At 49.0% G+C, this 18733-nt stretch overlaps 1 protein-coding gene across 1 annotated transcript; it reads right to left on the reverse strand.

Annotated features, from left to right (window-relative positions):
• Positions 1 to 242: 242 nt before the first annotated feature.
• KRT84 (keratin 84) lies at positions 243 to 8998 on the reverse strand. Its single transcript, XM_066265577.1, has 9 exons — positions 8361 to 8998; positions 6945 to 7153; positions 6256 to 6316; positions 5709 to 5804; positions 4637 to 4801; positions 4359 to 4484; positions 3240 to 3460; positions 2804 to 2835; positions 243 to 1388 (listed from the first exon to the last, which is right to left on the reverse strand). The coding sequence occupies exons 1-9, from the start codon at positions 8910 to 8912 to the stop codon at positions 1045 to 1047; spliced, it is 1806 nt and encodes a 601-aa protein (XP_066121674.1). The 5' UTR covers positions 8913 to 8998; the 3' UTR covers positions 243 to 1044.
• Positions 8999 to 18733: the final 9735 nt, after the last annotated feature.

The raw sequence follows: 18733 nt of genomic DNA on the forward strand, positions 1-18733 counted from the left end.
GCTTGCAGGGCAAGGCCTGGAGAGAAGTGGGCGCTTGTTTTCAGAGACTTTGCTTTATGTCTTCTCTCTTATGTTGAACTGTGAGCTCCTCCAGAGAGAGGCCTAAGCCCTCTTTGTTCAGCACCTACCCTGCGCCCAAGGTACCAGCCTCTGCCTTTAGCATGTCCCCAGGATGGAGTCTAGGAGGCAACTTCCTCCACTCCAGCATGATCCAGAAGGAGAGGCCAGAGTCCCAGTGATGGTAGCTTGGCAAGTTTATTGAAAACCCAGGAACACAAAGAGCAGTACAAATAGGTACCTTACCCACCCCACGCCTCCCTGGAACTTGCAGACATAAGCCCTTTTGCAGTGGATGCGGCTGGGCCTCCTTCACACCACCAACAGCTGTGTGGGGTATAGCAGAGCCCACCTCTCTGTGAATACCCAACCCACTGCATGAGCTCACACGCCATAGAGTTAACCAATAACCCAGGAAAAGAAGCAGCCAGAACATGTGCCCCTAAGAGAAGAACCATCTCGGGGACTAAGAGATCCCCTAGGCCATCACGGACTGTGGATCTTTCTGGTTCAGGGAAAGAAGGAAATAAATTTCTTCTGCCAGGGAGAGTAAGAGGAAGGAAGCAAGGATGGTGGGCCAAGGACACCTGTAATGTGGACAGTCAACTTCTGTTCTCCACATCAATCCAAAGCTAGGCTGGCCACGGTGCCCATGCATTCTTTTTGGTTTGGACTGTTCCTCTTCTCCCCAGGTAGATTTTTATAATTGTATTAAATCCATACTTTTTTGAGGCTGTTCAGCTGTATGCTGAGGAGTGATCCAAGGGAAGGAAATTGGAAATCAGAGAGAAACCAGTCTGGATGGGGCTGCGGATGGAGTGTCTAGGTGGCGAAAATGGCCCCCAGAGGATGAAGACCAGACAGAGCTGTGTCACTTCCTGGGCTGAAGGGTAGTCCCTCCAGCACAGAGTCCAGGCGCCTTGGGGACAGAAGCAGGATACAATGAGATGGTTCTTCTCTGGGCAGTGGTTAGCTGGCACCAGGCTCTCAATACTTGGTTCGGCGGGAGGTGGTGGTGGTGGACATGAAGCGAACGCTGGAACCACGGCTGCTGCGGCCTCCACTACAGCTGCTGAAGCCACCCTCGGTGGGCAGCAGGCAGGGCACACTGGGGGCACAGGCCTCCCCCAGGAGCATGGAGCCTCCCCGGGGGCCTGTGCTCAGTGGGTCTCCACTGCACATGGCAACCCGGGCCCCACCCAGGCTGGATCCACAGATGCCGCCAGAGTGGATATTGCCACTGGAGAAGGTGACTCTGCCGTGCGAGAGGGTGGAGCTGGGGGCCAGGGGCTCAGGCCCGCACACCATGCCGCCGCGGGAGCTGCTCACGGCTGCAGGAAGAAGAAATCGTCAGCAAGGCTGCCGTGTCCTTCATGCTCTCCACTGCAGGGTGGGAGGGCAGGGCTGGTGGCATCAGGGGAGTGGGCTGGGTGAGAGTGGTCCCTGTTGTTTACAGTCAATACCCACGGTTTTGTTCTCTTGTCAGGATGACTCAAAGGCTTCTACTAGAGTCAAACATTCAGAGTAAAATGGAAGGATTCAGCCAGTTCCCCAGATATTTGCATATAGCCATAGGTTGGTTCTCATTTATAAATGGCCAAAGTTTGGCTGGGTATTGTTGAGAAGGTAGTGAGCCACATTATACTGATAGTTGAAGCAGCAGCTTTTACAAAGCCATGAGGCTTCTGTCTTCTGATTATATCCTGCCCCTTGGTGGTCCCCACATTGCCCCTCCAATTACTTGTCCAAGAACTTGTCAGTCCTCTTCTGACCCACTGATGGCCCTGCTCTGTAGCCCTCTGGTTTCCACTGGGCACACCTCCGTGCTCCCAGGACCCTAATCTGACTACAGCTTGCTTAGATAGCTTTCATCTGTGATCCCCACCGCCCTTGCCTTTCCTCTTATCAGAATTCTTTCTGACCTCTGCTCAAGCCTGACCTCCTGCAGAGAGCTGTTCCTCGATGCCTGCTTCCCTAGGCAGGCACTGTCCTCCAAGCATTTGCAGCTCTATCTGACCTATCCAGTTTAGCACTCAGTTCTACCACACACCTGTGTATTTTTGTGCTTTCGGAGTCAGAAATCTGGGTTTGAATTCTGGTTGTGCTACTGACTATGTTACTTCTGGCAAATCACGTATTTTTTTCCTGAGCGAGTGAAAGGGAGTTGCCAGTGCCTCCGCTCCCCACCCGGTTCCTTTGAGGAGCAGGCTAACAGTGTATAGGACTCATCTCCTCAAGAAGCTTGTAATTCTAGAGGGCAGGGGCTGGGGCTCACCTTCGTGTCCCCACCCGGCAGTGCCAAGCATGGTGCCCTGCCTGCTTTGAATACAACCAATACTTTGGCGGCAGCAGCTGCAGCAGCAGAGGGACTTCCGTTCAGCCTTGCCCCATCCCCTGCCATCAGGGGGGTAGAAAACTCCCTAGGCCTTCCGTTTCTCCCCTGGCTTTTGTTCCTAAAGGACAAGGCCACTCAAAACAAAAGGGCTGTCGTTCTTCTGGGACCCGCTCCACTTAGGAGGTCCTGCAAACCTTAGTGATTACTTACCCTGTGGAAGGCAGGCTCTGGGGAGATCTTAGACCTCTGCTAAAGGGATGCTCCCAGTCCAGGGCCAGATGGTCCCTGCTCCCCTGACTTTCCTGGCCAGCCCAAGCATGGGCTCCTGACCCTAATATGGGCTTGAGTTTAAAGGAAATTTGAAGGGCCTCAGGAGAAAAATGTGAAGAGGAAAAAACTTAAGTTTCTTACATATGTTTACTGGTCCAACACCTTCACAGAGCCTGGAGAAAGAAAGAAGTAAGTCAGTCAACAAGTAGTGTTGTTCCCTGAAAACCTGCTTGCTCTCAGCAGGGCTTTCTTGGCTGAGTAGACCAGTGGACCAGGTTTTCACCCTTGGCTGTACAAGCATTCAGAGAGCTTTTAAAAATGACATGTTCCTAAATCCTCCTCTAAAACTATTTAGCAAGCTAACCAAATCCCTATGTTCCTGGTACAGCCTACCTACAGACTTGCTTTCGGAGGCACAGATTTAGTCATCTTCTAATCCTCCACCAAGGTGTGTGCAGAAAAGGCTCTCTTACTTCTAGAGATTGCTTATTGCAGCAATTCACCCAGTCCCTCTCTCGACTTAGTCCGGATGCCCAAGTCTGACCTCATTCCCTCTTGCTGCTCTGAGAGCACTCACCGGATCTCCTCGCCCTCCAGCAGGCGCCTGTAGGTGGCGATCTCGATGTCCAGGCCCAGCTTGACATTCATCAGCTCCTGGTACTCGCGCAGCTGCCGGGCCATGTCCTGCTTGGCCTGTTGCAGGGCGCCTTCCAGATCTGCCAGTTTGCATTTGGCATCCTTGAGGGCCGCCTCGCCCTGCTGCTCCGCCTCAGCCACTGCAGCCTCCACCTTGGCCCGCTGCAGGGGAGGCAGTTTGCAGGTGGGTTTTGGCAGCAATGAGGGGATCCCCAGATGGGGCTAGAAACATAGCTCCCTGTTAGGCCCTGGCCGGTTGGCTCAGTGGTAGAGTGTCGGCCTGGCGTGCAGAGGTCCCGGGTTCAATTCCTGGTCAGGGCACACAGGAGAAGCGCCCATCTGCTTCTCCACCCTGCCCCCTCTCCTTCCTTTCTGTCTCTCTCTTCCCCTCCTGCAGCCCAGCCGAGGCTCCACTGGAGCAAAGATGGCCCGGGCGCTGGGGATGGCTCCTTGGCCTCTGCCCCAGGCACCAGAGTGGCTCTGGTCACAAGAGAGCAAGGCCTCGGAGGGGCAGAGCATCGCCCCCTGGTGGGCGTGCCGGGTGGATCCCGGTCGGGCGCATGCGGAAGTCTGTCTGACTCTCTCCACGTTTCCAGCTTCAGAAAAATGCAGAAAAGAGGAAAAAGGAAACATAGCTCCCTGTTAGTGGGGACACAGCCTGGTGCTAAGCCTGTGATGGAGCCTACGTGGCTACTTTCTTAGGGACTGTGATCCTGAAGTTTGATGTCACCATGGGTGAAGCATTGCTATTTTTCAGTTTCCATTCCAACTGACTTTGTACTTCCTGATGTCTGTTTGCTCCAAGAGCCATGGGGTCCAGAGAGTAAAGCTAGTCTTTCTGCTTTACCTGCTCCTCCAAGTCATCCCAGACCTTCTACATGGGAAACTCACCTTCCCTTCCACATTTTTTTTTTCCAGTAAAGTCTTCCTGGACTAATCCTTCCATTGGTTCAATTTTGGGTCCTGGTGGTCTCCCCTATCTCATCAGAGTTGGGGCACCTCAAATCTTAGAGTCCTTTTCCTTCTCCCTCCAGGGATTTCTCTATTTTTCTTTACCCACCTGAGCCTTGGCGTGCTCAATCTCTGTCTTCAGCCTCTGGATCAGGCGGGTCAGCTCACTGATCGTGTTCCGTGTGTTGCGTAGGTTGTCACAGTGCTGGCCAGCTGTCACCTGCATCTCCTCATACTGGAAGGGGTGGGGAAGAGGGGATATTCTGAGGGCTCAAAGGCTGGGTCAAGACCACAACTTCAGCTGAGTTAGGGATCTCAGCCTACTTCATTGTACACAAGTCTTACCCCAGAGCTGCCTCTACCCTTCCCCAGCCTGCCTCTGCCCACCTTGGTCTGGTACCAAGCCTCCGCATCAGCCCTACTGCGCCTGGCCACCTCTTCATACTGGGCCTTGATTTCAGCAATGATTCCATCCAAGTCTAGGTCCCGGCTATTGTCCATCTTCACAATGACTGAGGTCTCTGAGATGTGTGACTGCAACAACTGTATTTCCTGTGTTGGAAGATCAGTAAGACAGATAGACTCAGAGTCTCATTAGTGACTGGGATGCCACCTCAGGGTCCCCAGGATGCAGTGTCAGGAGCAGAGAGCATTACTTATTTGTTCAGAGCAAAGCAATGGAACAGGCTGTCCAAACCAAGGGCAAAGAAAAAGACATGACCGAGAACCATTTCCATTTGACTTTCAACTCTTGTTATGTACTCGGAGACCTACCTTTAACACCCCATCTTGCTCAGGTGAATAGTAAGGCCATAGGGCCTTGGTTTTAGGTGAAGAGGAGTGAGAATTATGCTAAGGCTTAAACTCTATCCACAGAGTGGCTGTGCCATTCATGGATTATTGTGAGCTGACAACACTTGAGAACATGGCAGTCTAGGAATTTTTATAACCCAAGTCCTTAGTAGAACCAGAGAGCATGAACTGACCTGCAAGGTGAGGGCTCTTTAGCATTTCTACTCAGAACCAGACATTCGGCTCTGGCTGAGTCTATACCAGACCAAACAGACCACTTAGGAAGCAAAAGAGAGCTAGTTCATTTGGCTAATTAGGTCAAACATAGTTTGTTTGTTTTTTTAGATCTCCTAACAAATCAATTTCCAGCGTCTTCTGGTCAATAGTTAGGAAGTGACATTCCTAGACCCCAATCTTCGGATTGGCCATGGAGAGGTTGGGTCATAGACCCAGGGAGTTCATTTAGAGACATGAGTCAGGCTGCCAAGAAGCCTGCTTGCCTTGCCTTCTCCACTGGCAGGTACATTGACTCATAGAGGATACAGGTTTAAGTGGGAAGAAAGATCTATGACAACAACTGTTAGGAAATATTCCAGTCCTGATGAACTCCCCAGGGAGTCCAGGCTAATCACTGATCTCATATGACTCAGAGGGGATGAGCCCTTACCTCCATGTATAAGTTTTTCAGGAATTCAATTTCCTGAGCTAGGGTGTCCACGTTGGCTTCTAGATCAGATTTATTTAAGAAAGTTGTATCCACATCCTGCATAAAAGAGAGAAGGATAAGATGTTCATTACTTGTGCACTGTTTACCCTCTTCACCATGGCAGAGTCTGGAGATGGGTAGGAAGATCAGACCTGTCCTCACAGGGCCAGGACAGGCTGTGAGAAGGATGGTAAAGTCACTGGGTAGAAATGTGGCTTAGTGACTATTACTTTTCTTCTACGGCCACATAAAAACTCTTCTAGAACTTTTTTGATGCTTAGTTAGAGGCAAGAGAATCTGGATAATCTAAGATTCTTAAAAGGACATAGAAATAATCTAATTGATTTTAAATGATCTGAGACCAAGTTAGAACTCTGATGGGAACCTATTGTGACCTTAAGGGTGCCATGTCACAGGGCTGTCTGGGTAATTTCCTGGGGGTGGTGGGGTCTTGAGAACATTTGCTGTCCAGAGAAGAAGTTTGCCAGGACCCATTGCTCTCCCTTACCTTCTTCAGAGCCACAAATTCATTCTCAGCATTGGCCCGTAATCCCACCTCCTCTTCATACCTGGATGATAAAAATTAAGAGGGTGAGTTCTCATTCTGAGCTGAGAGCCAATGATTTCTTGCTCCCTAGTGAGCCTCTTAAGACCTCTCCTGTTCTGCCCAGGAGCACAGTGTCCTGTTGCCATCTACGTGCTCTCAGCCACTCTGTCCCTTCTTTAAGACCTTGCATGAGCTAGTAGCTCTCGGTTTCTCCAAATCTCTCTTACTTTCTCAAATATGAAGTGGGATATGAAAATCTGGTTCATTTTTATGCTCGTCTGTTAAAAAAGATTTAAGATCATTGCACACGACCATAGAGGAAGTAGGACTCACTTTGCTGCTGAACCTGAGCACTGTTCTCAAAACCAGAGGGCTCATTTATTTTTTTTTTGGGGGGGGGAGGCTAACTCACCCAATCCCACAGTCAGGATTAAGAAAAAAACCATGCCCAATTTCAAATCTTCTTTTTCCTCTAGGCCCACAGAGGGCCTGCTCCCTTATGTATCACTGTCCCCACCTCTGTTTCCAGGATGGGTATTGAACCCAGCATTCAACCCTGGTTCTTCCAGCTGCTCTCATCTGAGCTTGGGGGCCGCTCTAGATACCAACCCATGTCAGTCCTTAGTCAGTGGAATCCAGATGCCACTTACTTCTTCTTGAAACCCTCCAGGACATCCTGCATGTTGTTTCTCTCAGCCTCCAGACGGGCCCGGTCGCTGTTGGATACATCCAGCTGCCTCCGCAGGTTGGTGATGTAGTTCTCGAAGAGGGGCTCCAGGTTGCCCCTGGCACATTTCTGCTCTTGGAGGAAGTTCCACTTGGTCTCTAGAAGCTTATTCTGCTGTTCCAGGAATCGCACCTAAATCCACAGGGGCACAGAAGGGGCAATTGAAGTGCCTGACAGAGTCACCTACATGTCCACCAGTTCTTCAGAGGGCCAGAAATGACTCTCAACATGGTGGTGATATTGCTTTCTCCTCTGTTGGCTTTCATTTCTCCTTTCCTTCAGTAGAATCTGGAAGATCAGGGCTGCAACTCCCTCCTGTGTTCAGCCAGTTTTAGTTACAAATAGAGGCTTTTGAACCAAAACACTCAGGACCATTTCTCCTTCTGCCCTCTGAGAAAACTTCCCCAGTTCATCGGGAAGTTAGATTGATTCTGCTTGAGCTGGGGTTCGTCTAAATCTAAAAACTGATGTCAGCCATCCCTGGCAGGAAATGAGGAGCAAAATAAAATATATTTGGGGTGGGATATGGCATTGGGAGGTAGGAATTCACTAGTCACAGGTCATACCCACCAACCCACATATCCTGTCAGCTGAGACTTACAGAGCCAGAGGAGATCTCAGAGATCATCTGCTCCAACCCCTCATTTTAGATGAGGAAACTGAAGCTTGCAGAAGTGAGTTTCCAATCTCAGATACAATCAGAGCATTCCCACTCCATGGAGACATCGTTTGTGGGATATCAGTTCCATATCACTGTTCCTCTCATCAGTCTGAAGATCAATGACTACTCATAGTGGTTCCCCCACTATTCCTTCAATTTAGGCAACTAGGCTGAACCCGGATACCCCACATGGATGTACAGATTCTTTGTTTTGTGCAAAAATAACTCAACTCCACTCTCTAATGTTCTAAATCTGGACAGATGTGGCCACCCAGCCTCAGGAACTATGGAAACTTCAGAGAGAGCACGAGAGACTCAAAGGACAAAATGTTTAAAACTTCTAATAGCCAGCACCTGGCCAAAATCCTAATGTCTCCAGCCTGTTTGAGAGGTAGTTCTAAGTGGCTGGGTCATAGGTCTCAGTTTGTACTGATGCCCTCAGATGTGGCTGGATCTCTTTACTCCAGCACATACAACCTCTGTGTCAGTCTATCCCACCAGCAATGCTCCTCAGGCTTGTCCTCACTCCATGGCAGAGTGCCCAGAAACCATACTACAATGCCTTTGGGTCACACCTGAAGGATCTGAGCGATGCCCCAGGCCAGGGCCATATTTTTAAGGGAAATAACACCCCAGTGTATTTTAGCTCTCATCACCCCAGACCCAGAGATTGAGTACCTTGTCGATGAAGGAGGCAAATTTGTTGTTGAGGGTTTTGATTTGCTCCTTCTCATCCCTCTTCACCCTCTGGGCGTTGGGGTCAATCTCCAAGTTGAGAGGGGTCAGCAGGCTCTGGTTAACAGTCACTGCTGTGATAGATGGGGGTGCTGGGACTCCAACTCCTCCAACTCTGTAGCCAAAGCCAGGGCCACCAAAGCCATAGCCAAGGCAACTCCTGGTTCCAAACCCCAGCCCAACACCACTGCCTGCCCCAAAGCCGACACCCGCACCACATCCATCACCATAGCCAAGGGCCATTCCACCGCCAGCACCAAAGCCAAGTCCACAGGAGATAGGACGAAGGCCTACAGCTGCTACCCGGGGTGAGCATGATCCATAGGTGACGACGCTCCGACTACCAAAGCCACCAAGGCCTTGGAAGCTGGACCCACTCCTGCAGGAGACAGAGCTGGCCCGGAAGCGGTTCAGGTTCTGAGGAGCCACTGCTGAGCAAGAGCTGAAGTTGCCCACACGGCGACTAGAGCTAACTCGGTAGGAGCGGCAAGACATGGTGGCTTCCTGGGTGAAAGCAAAGCAGCAGTTGCAGAGTGCGGGCAGGCTGGAGCTGGGAGTCCCTCTAAGGCTAGTGGATCCCTCTCACCCTTTTTATGTGTATGGGGATCTGAAGATTGGCCTCATAAAAGTGAAAAAAGCCATTTGGAGGCATTTATGAGCTTGGGTAGTTAGCAGAAACTCTTCATGCCTATAACCTCCCTGACAATGAGCTGATCACAGACACACCTGTTCTCCTTAGGATTAGTGCTTAACATCAAACTTATAAACATTAAAAACGCATAACACATAAACATTATGGTCCTATTTTTTTCCCCACAACTCCACCACAATTGCTATTAGGGGACATTCATTTGCTCTGGTCATAAATCCAATAGACTTTTTCACTGTAACAGTGGCTAACCACCAGAAAGTTAGGATGGTGATAGCTATAGCAAGAGGCTCACAAGGGATGAATCTATATAGACATACCCCACTAAAGAGATGGGGTGTACAGAAGAGAGAGAGGCTCTTCAGAGCTCCTAATAAGAAATGTACAGTGAGAATACAGTTTATTGCATTTCTGTATAATGGAGTAAATTGTCCAAAAATTGTTTGCAGTGCTTTATCTATCCTCTTTGATCTGATTTGGCTGTTTACACAGGAGTCCAATCTTTAGTAAAGCTTATCTGGGTTAGAGTAGACACAGGCCTAACTTGAGACACTCAAAGGAGATTAATTAATTAATTCATTCAACAATTATCAGATGCATACTGTGTCCCAGTCCGTGTGCTTGGTACTACAAGAACAGAGACAGAAAAGACAGCCTCTGCCTTCATGGTGGTGGGGGAGATTAACCTTGAGGAGTTCCACCAGTCAATACTTTTGATGCATAATTTGAAGCTAAAACATACCAATAATTTGGCCATTTATCTGTGTGGAAAGTTAAGCACAAGATTTTGAGCCCCCCACTCCAATTCAGATGAGGGCTCATCTATAGCTCTGTCTGTGCAGGTTTCTTAATTATTGATGAATCTTTGGTTAAGATAGACATAAAGCAATAAGCATTAAATAGAAGATGAAAAATTCTAAGACTAAATATTGTTATCATTGTTATCAATATTGCAGATATTTCAGGATTCAGAAGCAGGCATTTTCCTTTTGTATTTTAGCAGATAACATGGTTTGTTTTACCTGTCCTGTGCCTGGGGACACCTATGCTTAATGGGACACCGGGATCTTTTGCGATGCTTGGGATTCTACTTGGAAGGGGATGTGTGCTTCTGACTGGAGCTCCTTTCTTTCTTCCTTCCCACTCTCTATACCTTTTATTTCCCTTTCTTGCCTTATTGAAATTGCCACAACTTCAATATGATGTTGAAAAGCAGTGATGAGAAGGAATATCTTTGCCTTATTCCCAATTTTAGTAGAAAAGCTTCAATTTTCTCATCATCAAGCATGATGTGAGCTTTAGGTTTTTTGGTAGATATTCTTTATCAAGTCTCTCTGTTGTTTTTCATAGACCCAGTTATCAGGTGTCTAATAGGAGAAGGAGCAGAAAAACAATGATAAAGGAATACATCTTGTAAAGATTATTAGTGGCCCCTATGCTGCTAAATTCAGTGCTCTGTTCTCAGCTCTCATTTAACTTGACTCATTAGCAGTATTTGACATAAGTGATCATTCCTTTTTCCTTGAAACACTTTCTTCTTTTTGCTTTCCAGACACCACACTCTCTTGATTTTCTTGCCCTATTACTGGCTGCTTCTTTTCAGTCTTCTCAGCCAGTTCCTCTTCATGGTGCCAGCCTCTAACACTGCAGCCTCTTGGACTCTGCCCTTGTATACTTTCTCATCTTTATCTATACTCATCCCCTTGGTGAGATCATACAACTTGATGATTTCAAATACTATCTATCTACTAATGACTGCCCAAGGCATATCTTTATCCTGAGCTTCCCTTCTGCACTCCACACTCCAACTCTTCCAGGTCTTTGATCATAGGCCAACCCCTATTAAAAACCCCTCCTCGGCCCTGGCTGGTTGGCTCAGCGGTAGAGCGTCGGCCTGGCGTGTGGGGGACCCGGGTTCGATTCCCAGCCAGGGCACATAGGAGAAGCGCCCATTTGCTTCTCCACCCCCTCTCCTTCCTCTCTGTCTCTCTCTTCCCCTCCCGCAGCCAAGGCTCCATTGGAGCAAAGATGGCCCGGGCGCTGGGGATGGCTCCTTGGCCTCTGCCCCAGGCGCTAGAGTGGCTCTGGTTGTGGCAGAGCGACGCCCCGGAGGGGCAGAGCATCGCCCCCTGGTGGGCGTGCTGGTGGATCCCTGTCGGGCGCATGAGGGAGTCTGTCTGACTGTCTCTCCCCATTTCCAGCTTCAGAAAAAATACAACCCCCCAAAAAAAACAAACAAACAAAAAAAATAAAAACCCCTCCTCCATGTACTGCCTGTCTCCCCTCCCTGTGCCCTTTCCCCCAGCACTTCTCACCACTGCGGTCCTCTCCTGCATGGATTTGCTGGCTCAGAGACGGTCACCCTTTGCTGGAATAAAGCAAGAGGCAGGCATTGCTACATATTTTGCTCTCTTCTGTGTTTCCACTCCTCAGCAGGATGGGGTACATGGTAAGCATGTTTTGTAGCTTTGTTGAATGAATAAGACACCACAAAGATTAAAGGTGGAGGGGGGAGGGAAGGGGAAATAGGAACAGGGTGTAAAAAGAAGAGGAACTTAGGCATTTGGTGGTGCAGAAATGCAAGTACTCGCAGGTGAACTAACCCAGTTTGTCCTCCAGCTCTGGCCTCTTGGAGCTTGAGGCTGGCACTTTGAGGAGAGGGCATCCACCTCCTCTGAGTTGAAGCAAGGGGATGCAGGAGACTGGGGAGGGGACCAGGGGACCCCTGTTGAGGTGACAGGGAGAGGTGAGCTGAAGGGATGGCATAGAGAACACCAGCCAGCGTGCCAGGCCCAGGACTGAAGACTTGATCCAGGCCTTGGAATTAGATGGACTGGGTTTAGGCCCAGTGTTGCCTCCTGCCAGCAGTGTGACCTTAGACAGTGTGCACCGAGGGCAAGGTGGTGGCAGGGTTTTGCTCTGGAGAGGAGGCAATAAGGGGTGCTTGTCTGTAGAGAACTTAAAAACAATAATATAACCAACTAAAAGTTGATCCACTTTTTATTGTCACTGTGCACTGCTAGTCAACAAACACTCTCCCTCCATGGTATACGAGTGACCTGGGGGAGATTTCTTCATCTGTAGAATGAAGTGGTTCCTACTCCCCAGTACCATGAGGATTAAATGTGAAGGTGTTTGGTGTACACTGTGTGGTTATTGTCATCCATTTTCCCCTGCTGTCTTTCCTCCCTCCCTCCCTCCTTCCCTCTTTTCCTTCTGCCTCTCCTCTTTCTTGCATAACCTTCCCTTCACTTCTAAGCAGTCATCCCTGTTCCTGCTCAGCACCGCACCCCCTTCCCGCTCCAGCAGTCATTCATTACCCCATCAGCCATTCCTGGGCTGTCCCACATCTGGGTTCAGCTTTCCTCAACCCTGACCAGGCTGGGTGGGGTGGGGGTAATTGGGACCAGTCAAGCGTAACCCCTGTTCTGGGATGAGCTGACACCATCAGCAGTTTTTAATTCTCTGGTATTATTTCACCAGATGATGCACAACACAACCCTCAGTCATTTTTAGGAGGTAAGAGGAAGAGGAGTTGCCCTGGGAACTCCAGGCTGAATATTTTGTTACTCTGATGACAGTTTCTTCTTACTGCTGCCAGTCAGCCTGAATGTAATCCTGATACTTGCTGGCCCAGCCCAGCCACGGCGTCTCACTGTGCTGCTGTAGGATGATTGCTGGCTTGTCAGGATGCAATCTGTGCAGGGGGAAGGAGGGAGACTGCTGATGGAAGGGAGACGGGGGCGGGGAGGGGCTACGCAGGGTCTGGGAACCCTGGGCTTGCTGTGTGTGTGTGTGTGCGTGTGTGTGTGTGTGTGTGTACTGGAGCAAACGGAAGGGAAGGAGGTGACAGGGAAATCCCAGATACTAAGAGGGCTTTGCTAAATGCCTCCTTCAGAGTGTTTCCGTTTTGCCCAGAGACAAGTTTGTGCTGGAGAGAGGCCCTCACTGGGAGGTGTTCCTGCTGAGACCTGCTCTGTGGGAAGGGAAGGTCAGGAGTCCCCCAGCAGGAGGGAGGCAGGGAGAGGCTGAGCCCACCCTGCCCATGCCCTCTACCTCTCTGCCTTCTCAGACTGATGCCCCTTAGATGGGATCTAAACACTTCTTAGGAGAGAGAGTTTCCCTTCTTGTTTGGGTCCATCCTCACCCCCCAGGCAGGATGATTTTTTCACATTTAATCTAAATTCTTCACATTGCCCACACAGCTTCACTTGTCCAGGGTAAAAATATTGCCCATCATAGGTGTAAGGTCTGTTTGCTTCTACAAACCTTTATTGGGGGCTGATGTGTGCTTGGCATTGTGTTTAGGTGCTGGGATGACTGGTGCCCAGCCTGCTTCTTTCTATTAGACTCAGTGGTCCTAAGTTTGCCCTCCTCTGCTCATAGAGCCACTTCTGAAACCATTTCCCCCAATCTGAGCTCCAGGTGCAGAGTGGCAGGAGGGAGTACACTTGACACCACTGATGGGACTGAGATGAAGAAGGGATCCTGGAGAGACAAGTGGCTCTGGGGGGCAGAGGCAGAGAGCCTCTGGTGAGAAGAGAGGCCCCACTGAGAAGGTAAGAAGAGGAACAAGAAAATGGGAGACATTCTATGGAGACAGACACAGATATAAGGAGCTCTATCTGGATTCTCCCTGCCCCCCGCCGCCCCCCCCCCCGCCTCTTTGAGTGGTTCCCCACTGCAGAGTTCTGGATGGGCCTGGATTTGGAGTCCCGAGGCAAATGGAATACAGTGATGCTCTGGCTCTGGCAGCTGGGTCGCCCTTCCTACCCCAGACTAGGTGTGGGGGGGCCTGATCCTCTCTGTATCCCAGCACCTTGTGAGGCTGGCCCAGGAAGCTCAGATGCTTGCCCAGGTGAAGAGAATGTGAATCACCAGGCCGCCACTAGGAGGCATTGTTGGGAGCTGATCAACAGCTGCTGGTTGACACAGTCACAGCAAAGAAGAAGAGGTGCAATAACACTTCTCTCCTAACTTCTTGGATCTATTTGATTGTTCTTCCTCCTTTTTGGGTGTGTGTGCTGTCACTTATGGCACAAGGTCAGCGTCTGGAATTAATAGTTGCACTGTGCTTTCCCAGCAGATTCGCAGTGATTTCTCTGGAAATGAGACAGAGGGTGTGAATTCCACAGAAAAGCCTATAAACCCCCTTGCCTGGGTCCATGGACATAGGAGGCTGGCTATGATATCCCCTGAAAGGGGATAAGTCTGTGGAAAAACTCCCTCCTATAAATCATATTAAGAAAAAATAGATTGTGACTTATGAATAGGTAGGAAACAGTAGCTAAACACAAAAGCACCTTTCAGCCTTTCCGTAATCCATTACTTAACCCCCCTAGCCTTTTCATATTGTAGAAGAATAGAAAAACTTTCCGTTCCTCTTACATACCTGACCTTCAGCTAGTGGAGCACTCTGAGAAAAATAAAGTTAGAACTTAACTAGTATATGTAAAAAGCAGACAGACATGATTTTACTAGACAATAGGCCATTAGGCAAAGCAGAGTTATTACTCATTTGGGACCCTTTAGCTTGCGTAAGGCTGATGCCAATATTGTTGTTGCTGCTCAAGTTATTGTATAACTGTACTTAGAATGGTTTACCACCTGATTTATAGCTTAAAGAAATGTATTAACCTCTTCCTGGAATATTTATCCACATTAAAGCAAAAATAACTATTAATCAATGTATTCTGCATACCATGTGATTATAACTTAGTGTATAAAATGAAGCTATATTAGCAATTGGCAGAGATGCCTGGCAGATGAACTAAAGAATTTGGCTTTCTCACTCGTTTCTTGCTATCTATTCCTGTGGGACCCCTGGATTCCTCCCAGAGCGGGACCCCAGCAAGGCATGTTTTCCCACCTGCCTCAATTCATCTCCTGAGAAAGAAGGGGGATGTCATTGCTACACATCACTTAAGGGGTTCCCCTGGTAGAAGTTCTGGAGAGGGTGTGCCCAGGCCTCTGAGCTCACATCTAGGTCCAAGTTGGGGTGCCCTCAATATTGGCTGATTGGTGCCTCCCTTCCCCAAGGGCCTGGGCACTCCAGAATGGGAAATTCCAAATGGACAGTCCTCAGGCCCAAGGCCCCCTCTAAGTGACAGTGGGGGAATCTGCCCTCCCTCTTCTCCTTTATTCCAGCGGCGTGTTTCCTGGGCTGCATGTACTGATCTATGGGATAGGGATGGGCGGTCTATTGGAATCTTCTAGACCAGAGCATCTCGGTAAGTTTTCAGAACTCTGAGTTATTAATCAGCAAGGAACTTTGCTGGCTCTAGGGCCAGGTCCAGAGTGACAGGAATTGAAGTGGGAGTTAAAGTTCTGTGGCCCATTGTTCTGTCCCCTCCTTTTCCGCATGTGGACATACATTTCTGAATCACAGACTCTCATGGGGTGGGTGCTCTGCCTTCTGGTTCACAGTTGCCCACCCCTCAGTGTGGAACACACTCTCTGGTTTTTTTTTTTTTTTTCCTGAAGCTGGAAACGGGGAGGCAGTCAGACAGACTTCTGCATGCACCCGACTGGGATCCAACCGGCATGCTCATCAGAAGGTGATGCTCTGCCCATCCGGGGCATCACTCTGTTGTGACCAGAGCCACTCTAGCGCCTGGGGCAGAGGCCACAGAGCCATCCCCAGCGCCCGGGGCCATCTTTTGCTCCAATGGAGCCTCGGCTGCGGGAGGAGAAGAGAGAGACAGAGAGGAAGGAGAGGGGGCGGGGTGGAGAAGCAGATGGGCGCCTCTCCTGTGTGCCCTGGCTGGGAATCGAACCCTGGACTTCCACATGCCAGGCCGACGCTCTACCACTGAGCCAACCGGCCAGGGCCTCTGTTTTCTTTTCCTAAGTCCAGCTGTCCTTCAGGACCCAGCTTGCCTGCCCCGCCCCCTCCTGGGGACCTTCTCAAGGCCAGTGACTGGGATGGGAACCTCAGATATGTCCCCTTCACACCACTTCTCCCATCTGTACTTTCATGTTCCAAGTCTGAATTCCCTGCTCTTTATTATGGAGATATATTTCACATACCATATAATTTATTCATTTAAAATGTACAATTCAGTGATTTTAGTATATTCCAAGACATATACAATTATCATCACTGTCAATTTTAGAACACTTTCATCACAAAAAAACTCGCTTTTTTAAAAATCACCCCCACACCTCCCCTCTGCCTTCGTCTTCTCTTTCTTCCAGCCCTTAGCAACCGCTAATCTGCTTTCGTCTCCATGGATTTTTATATTCTAGACTTTCATATGAAGGGAATTGTATTCTATATGGTCTTTGTGTCTGGCTTCTTTTACCTTCTATACATTTTTAAGGTTCATCCATGTTGTAGCATTTATTAGTACTTCATTCCTTTTTAAGAGAGAATAATAACCTATTGTATGAATATACCACATTTGATTATCCATTTGTCTGTTGATGGACATTTGGGTTTTTTCCATTTTTGCCCATCATTACTAGTGCTGTTGTGGACATCCACTTACCAGTTTTTGTGTGAACATGTGTTTTCATTTCTCCTGGTTATATACCTATGAGTGAAATTGCTGGGTCATGTGGTAACTCTGGGTCTTATGTTTAACATTTGAGGAACTACCAGACTGTTTTCCAGAGTGGCTGCACCAACTTACAGCTCCTATAATGGGCTGTAAGTACTGTATCTACCATGCCTGCTGGGTGAGTTGGCCCTGACTGGGACTGTCTTGTTCACCACTATGCCACCAGCCCCTGAGTGGCCTGACTCATAGCAGGTGCTTGGTAGATATAAATTGAATGAAAGAAGTGAGTGCATGGGTTCTTTTAAATATGAACTCTAGACTTCCCTTTAGTCTTTGTTCTTACAATCCTCTCTGTGACTCTCTCTCTGACCCCTCTGCTGGGCATAATCATGAGTTGTTTTTTCTCATTGTTCTCATAGTCCCTGGCTCTCATTAATGACTTCTCTGTGAGGCAGAGTCCCTCCAGGGCACAGAAGGTGTCTTGGTCACCTCTGTACCACCAGCTTCCCATTGGCACAGAATAGCTGCTCTGTGGGGGCCTGTGCAGAAGAGGAGCTGTACTTCAGTGCTCAGGAGAGGAGAGCCACAGGGACGTTTGTGGTGGGGGGTTGTTTCGGGGAATCAGTGAGGCAACAGGGAGCGTATCGGGACCTACAGAGGGTGAAACTTTCACTACCAAGTCTCATTTCCAGACTTTAGGGCTCTGTAAAGAGGAAGAAGAGATGAGAGGGCTCTCCTCTCTGACTGGTCTGCCACCCATCCTCACTGTTTTCCCAGGGCCAGGAATGTCCTGCACCAAGACGATCCAGGATGGGGAGGCAGAACCGAGAACCCAGGCCTTGGAGCCTGATAAGTATAGACATGCTAGGGTGCTCCATAAACCTTCTCTGTGACATGTGCGGAGACCATGTGGTGAGGAGGCCTGTGTGCAATAGGCTTGTGGTTCTTAATGTGGCAAGTGACTTGTTGGGGTGTGATGTGCAGTTTTTAGGTGCAATTTGTGTGGGTCCACATTTATTCCACAGGCCACTTACTAATTGTTCATGTGTCGTTTTCCCACTTGTACAGTAACCTTCATTTCCACCCTCAAGTCCCCTGGCTTCCGGCCTTAAAAGTTGCTTATTTAGTCTTCTACAGAGGAAGTTCCTTCTTTCACACCCCACAAGCAGGCCAAATAATCCTGATTGCTGTAACCTGTGACTAGTTAGTTTATTGGGAACAGACAAGCCCTGAGGCTCCTTGTGGAGACCTGGATATCTGGGTGGGTGGGGCTTTCGGAGATGTAGCACTAGGGATGGGGCCTCTGGGAGGATGGGGTCTGTCCAGCACCTCCTCCTCCATCAGAGCCCCTGAGCCGCAGCCTGTAAATCTGCTGGCGCCACCACATAGCTGTAGCCAGGAAAACACATTCCTATCAGACCCAATGCGAGAGTGTGTGGAAGGAGAGGGACTAGGAGACTGGCGGTAGGTACAGAAGGTGGGTGGGGCTTGCTTCCATTTAGCAAATAAGTCAGCTCTTGATTGTTCCTCCGTTGAGTACATATTCCATGTCCCCTCCCCTCTGTTCTAGGCATGTCTCTACTATCAGAAGCCAATGTGAGCTCAGAAAAAACAACACCTATTTTCATAGTTTGAGTTCAACACATCTGAGTAGTTAAATCCACTGCCCAAAGGCCACCTGTTGATTCTTTGTTAACTGAGAGGACCATGGACAGGTGTTGAGTGGTCCCCAAATCCTGGCCTTTGGCCTTGGAATTCAGAATGGAGTTTTGGAATATCTCCTTTTGACATTTGCAATAGTGCATGTTTTAGGTGGCTGTTAAAAGAAGCTCATTTTTCTTAGGTGCATGAGAATCAGAGGTAAAGGAGGTGAGGAACTTCTGGGGATTCAGGGAGGCTAGTTTTGTGGGGAAGCTTCTATGATTTAATCCACAAAGCAGAACTGGGATGTGCGCAGTTGGGCTTCTCATCCCGAAGAGAAGTGGTAGGTGGTTACTGCCATTCTCTTGACCCAACTGTCCGCACTCTAGGCCAGTGGTCGGCAAACTCAGCCAAATATCAACAGTACAACAATTGAAATTTCTTTTGAGAGCCAAGTTTTTTAAACTTACACTATATAGGTAGGTACATTCCTTATTGAAGTAGCGCCTGCACATGGTATTTTG

Source organism: Saccopteryx bilineata, chromosome 1, assembly GCF_036850765.1.
Source record: "Saccopteryx bilineata isolate mSacBil1 chromosome 1, mSacBil1_pri_phased_curated, whole genome shotgun sequence".
NCBI lineage: Eukaryota > Metazoa > Chordata > Mammalia > Chiroptera > Emballonuridae > Saccopteryx > Saccopteryx bilineata.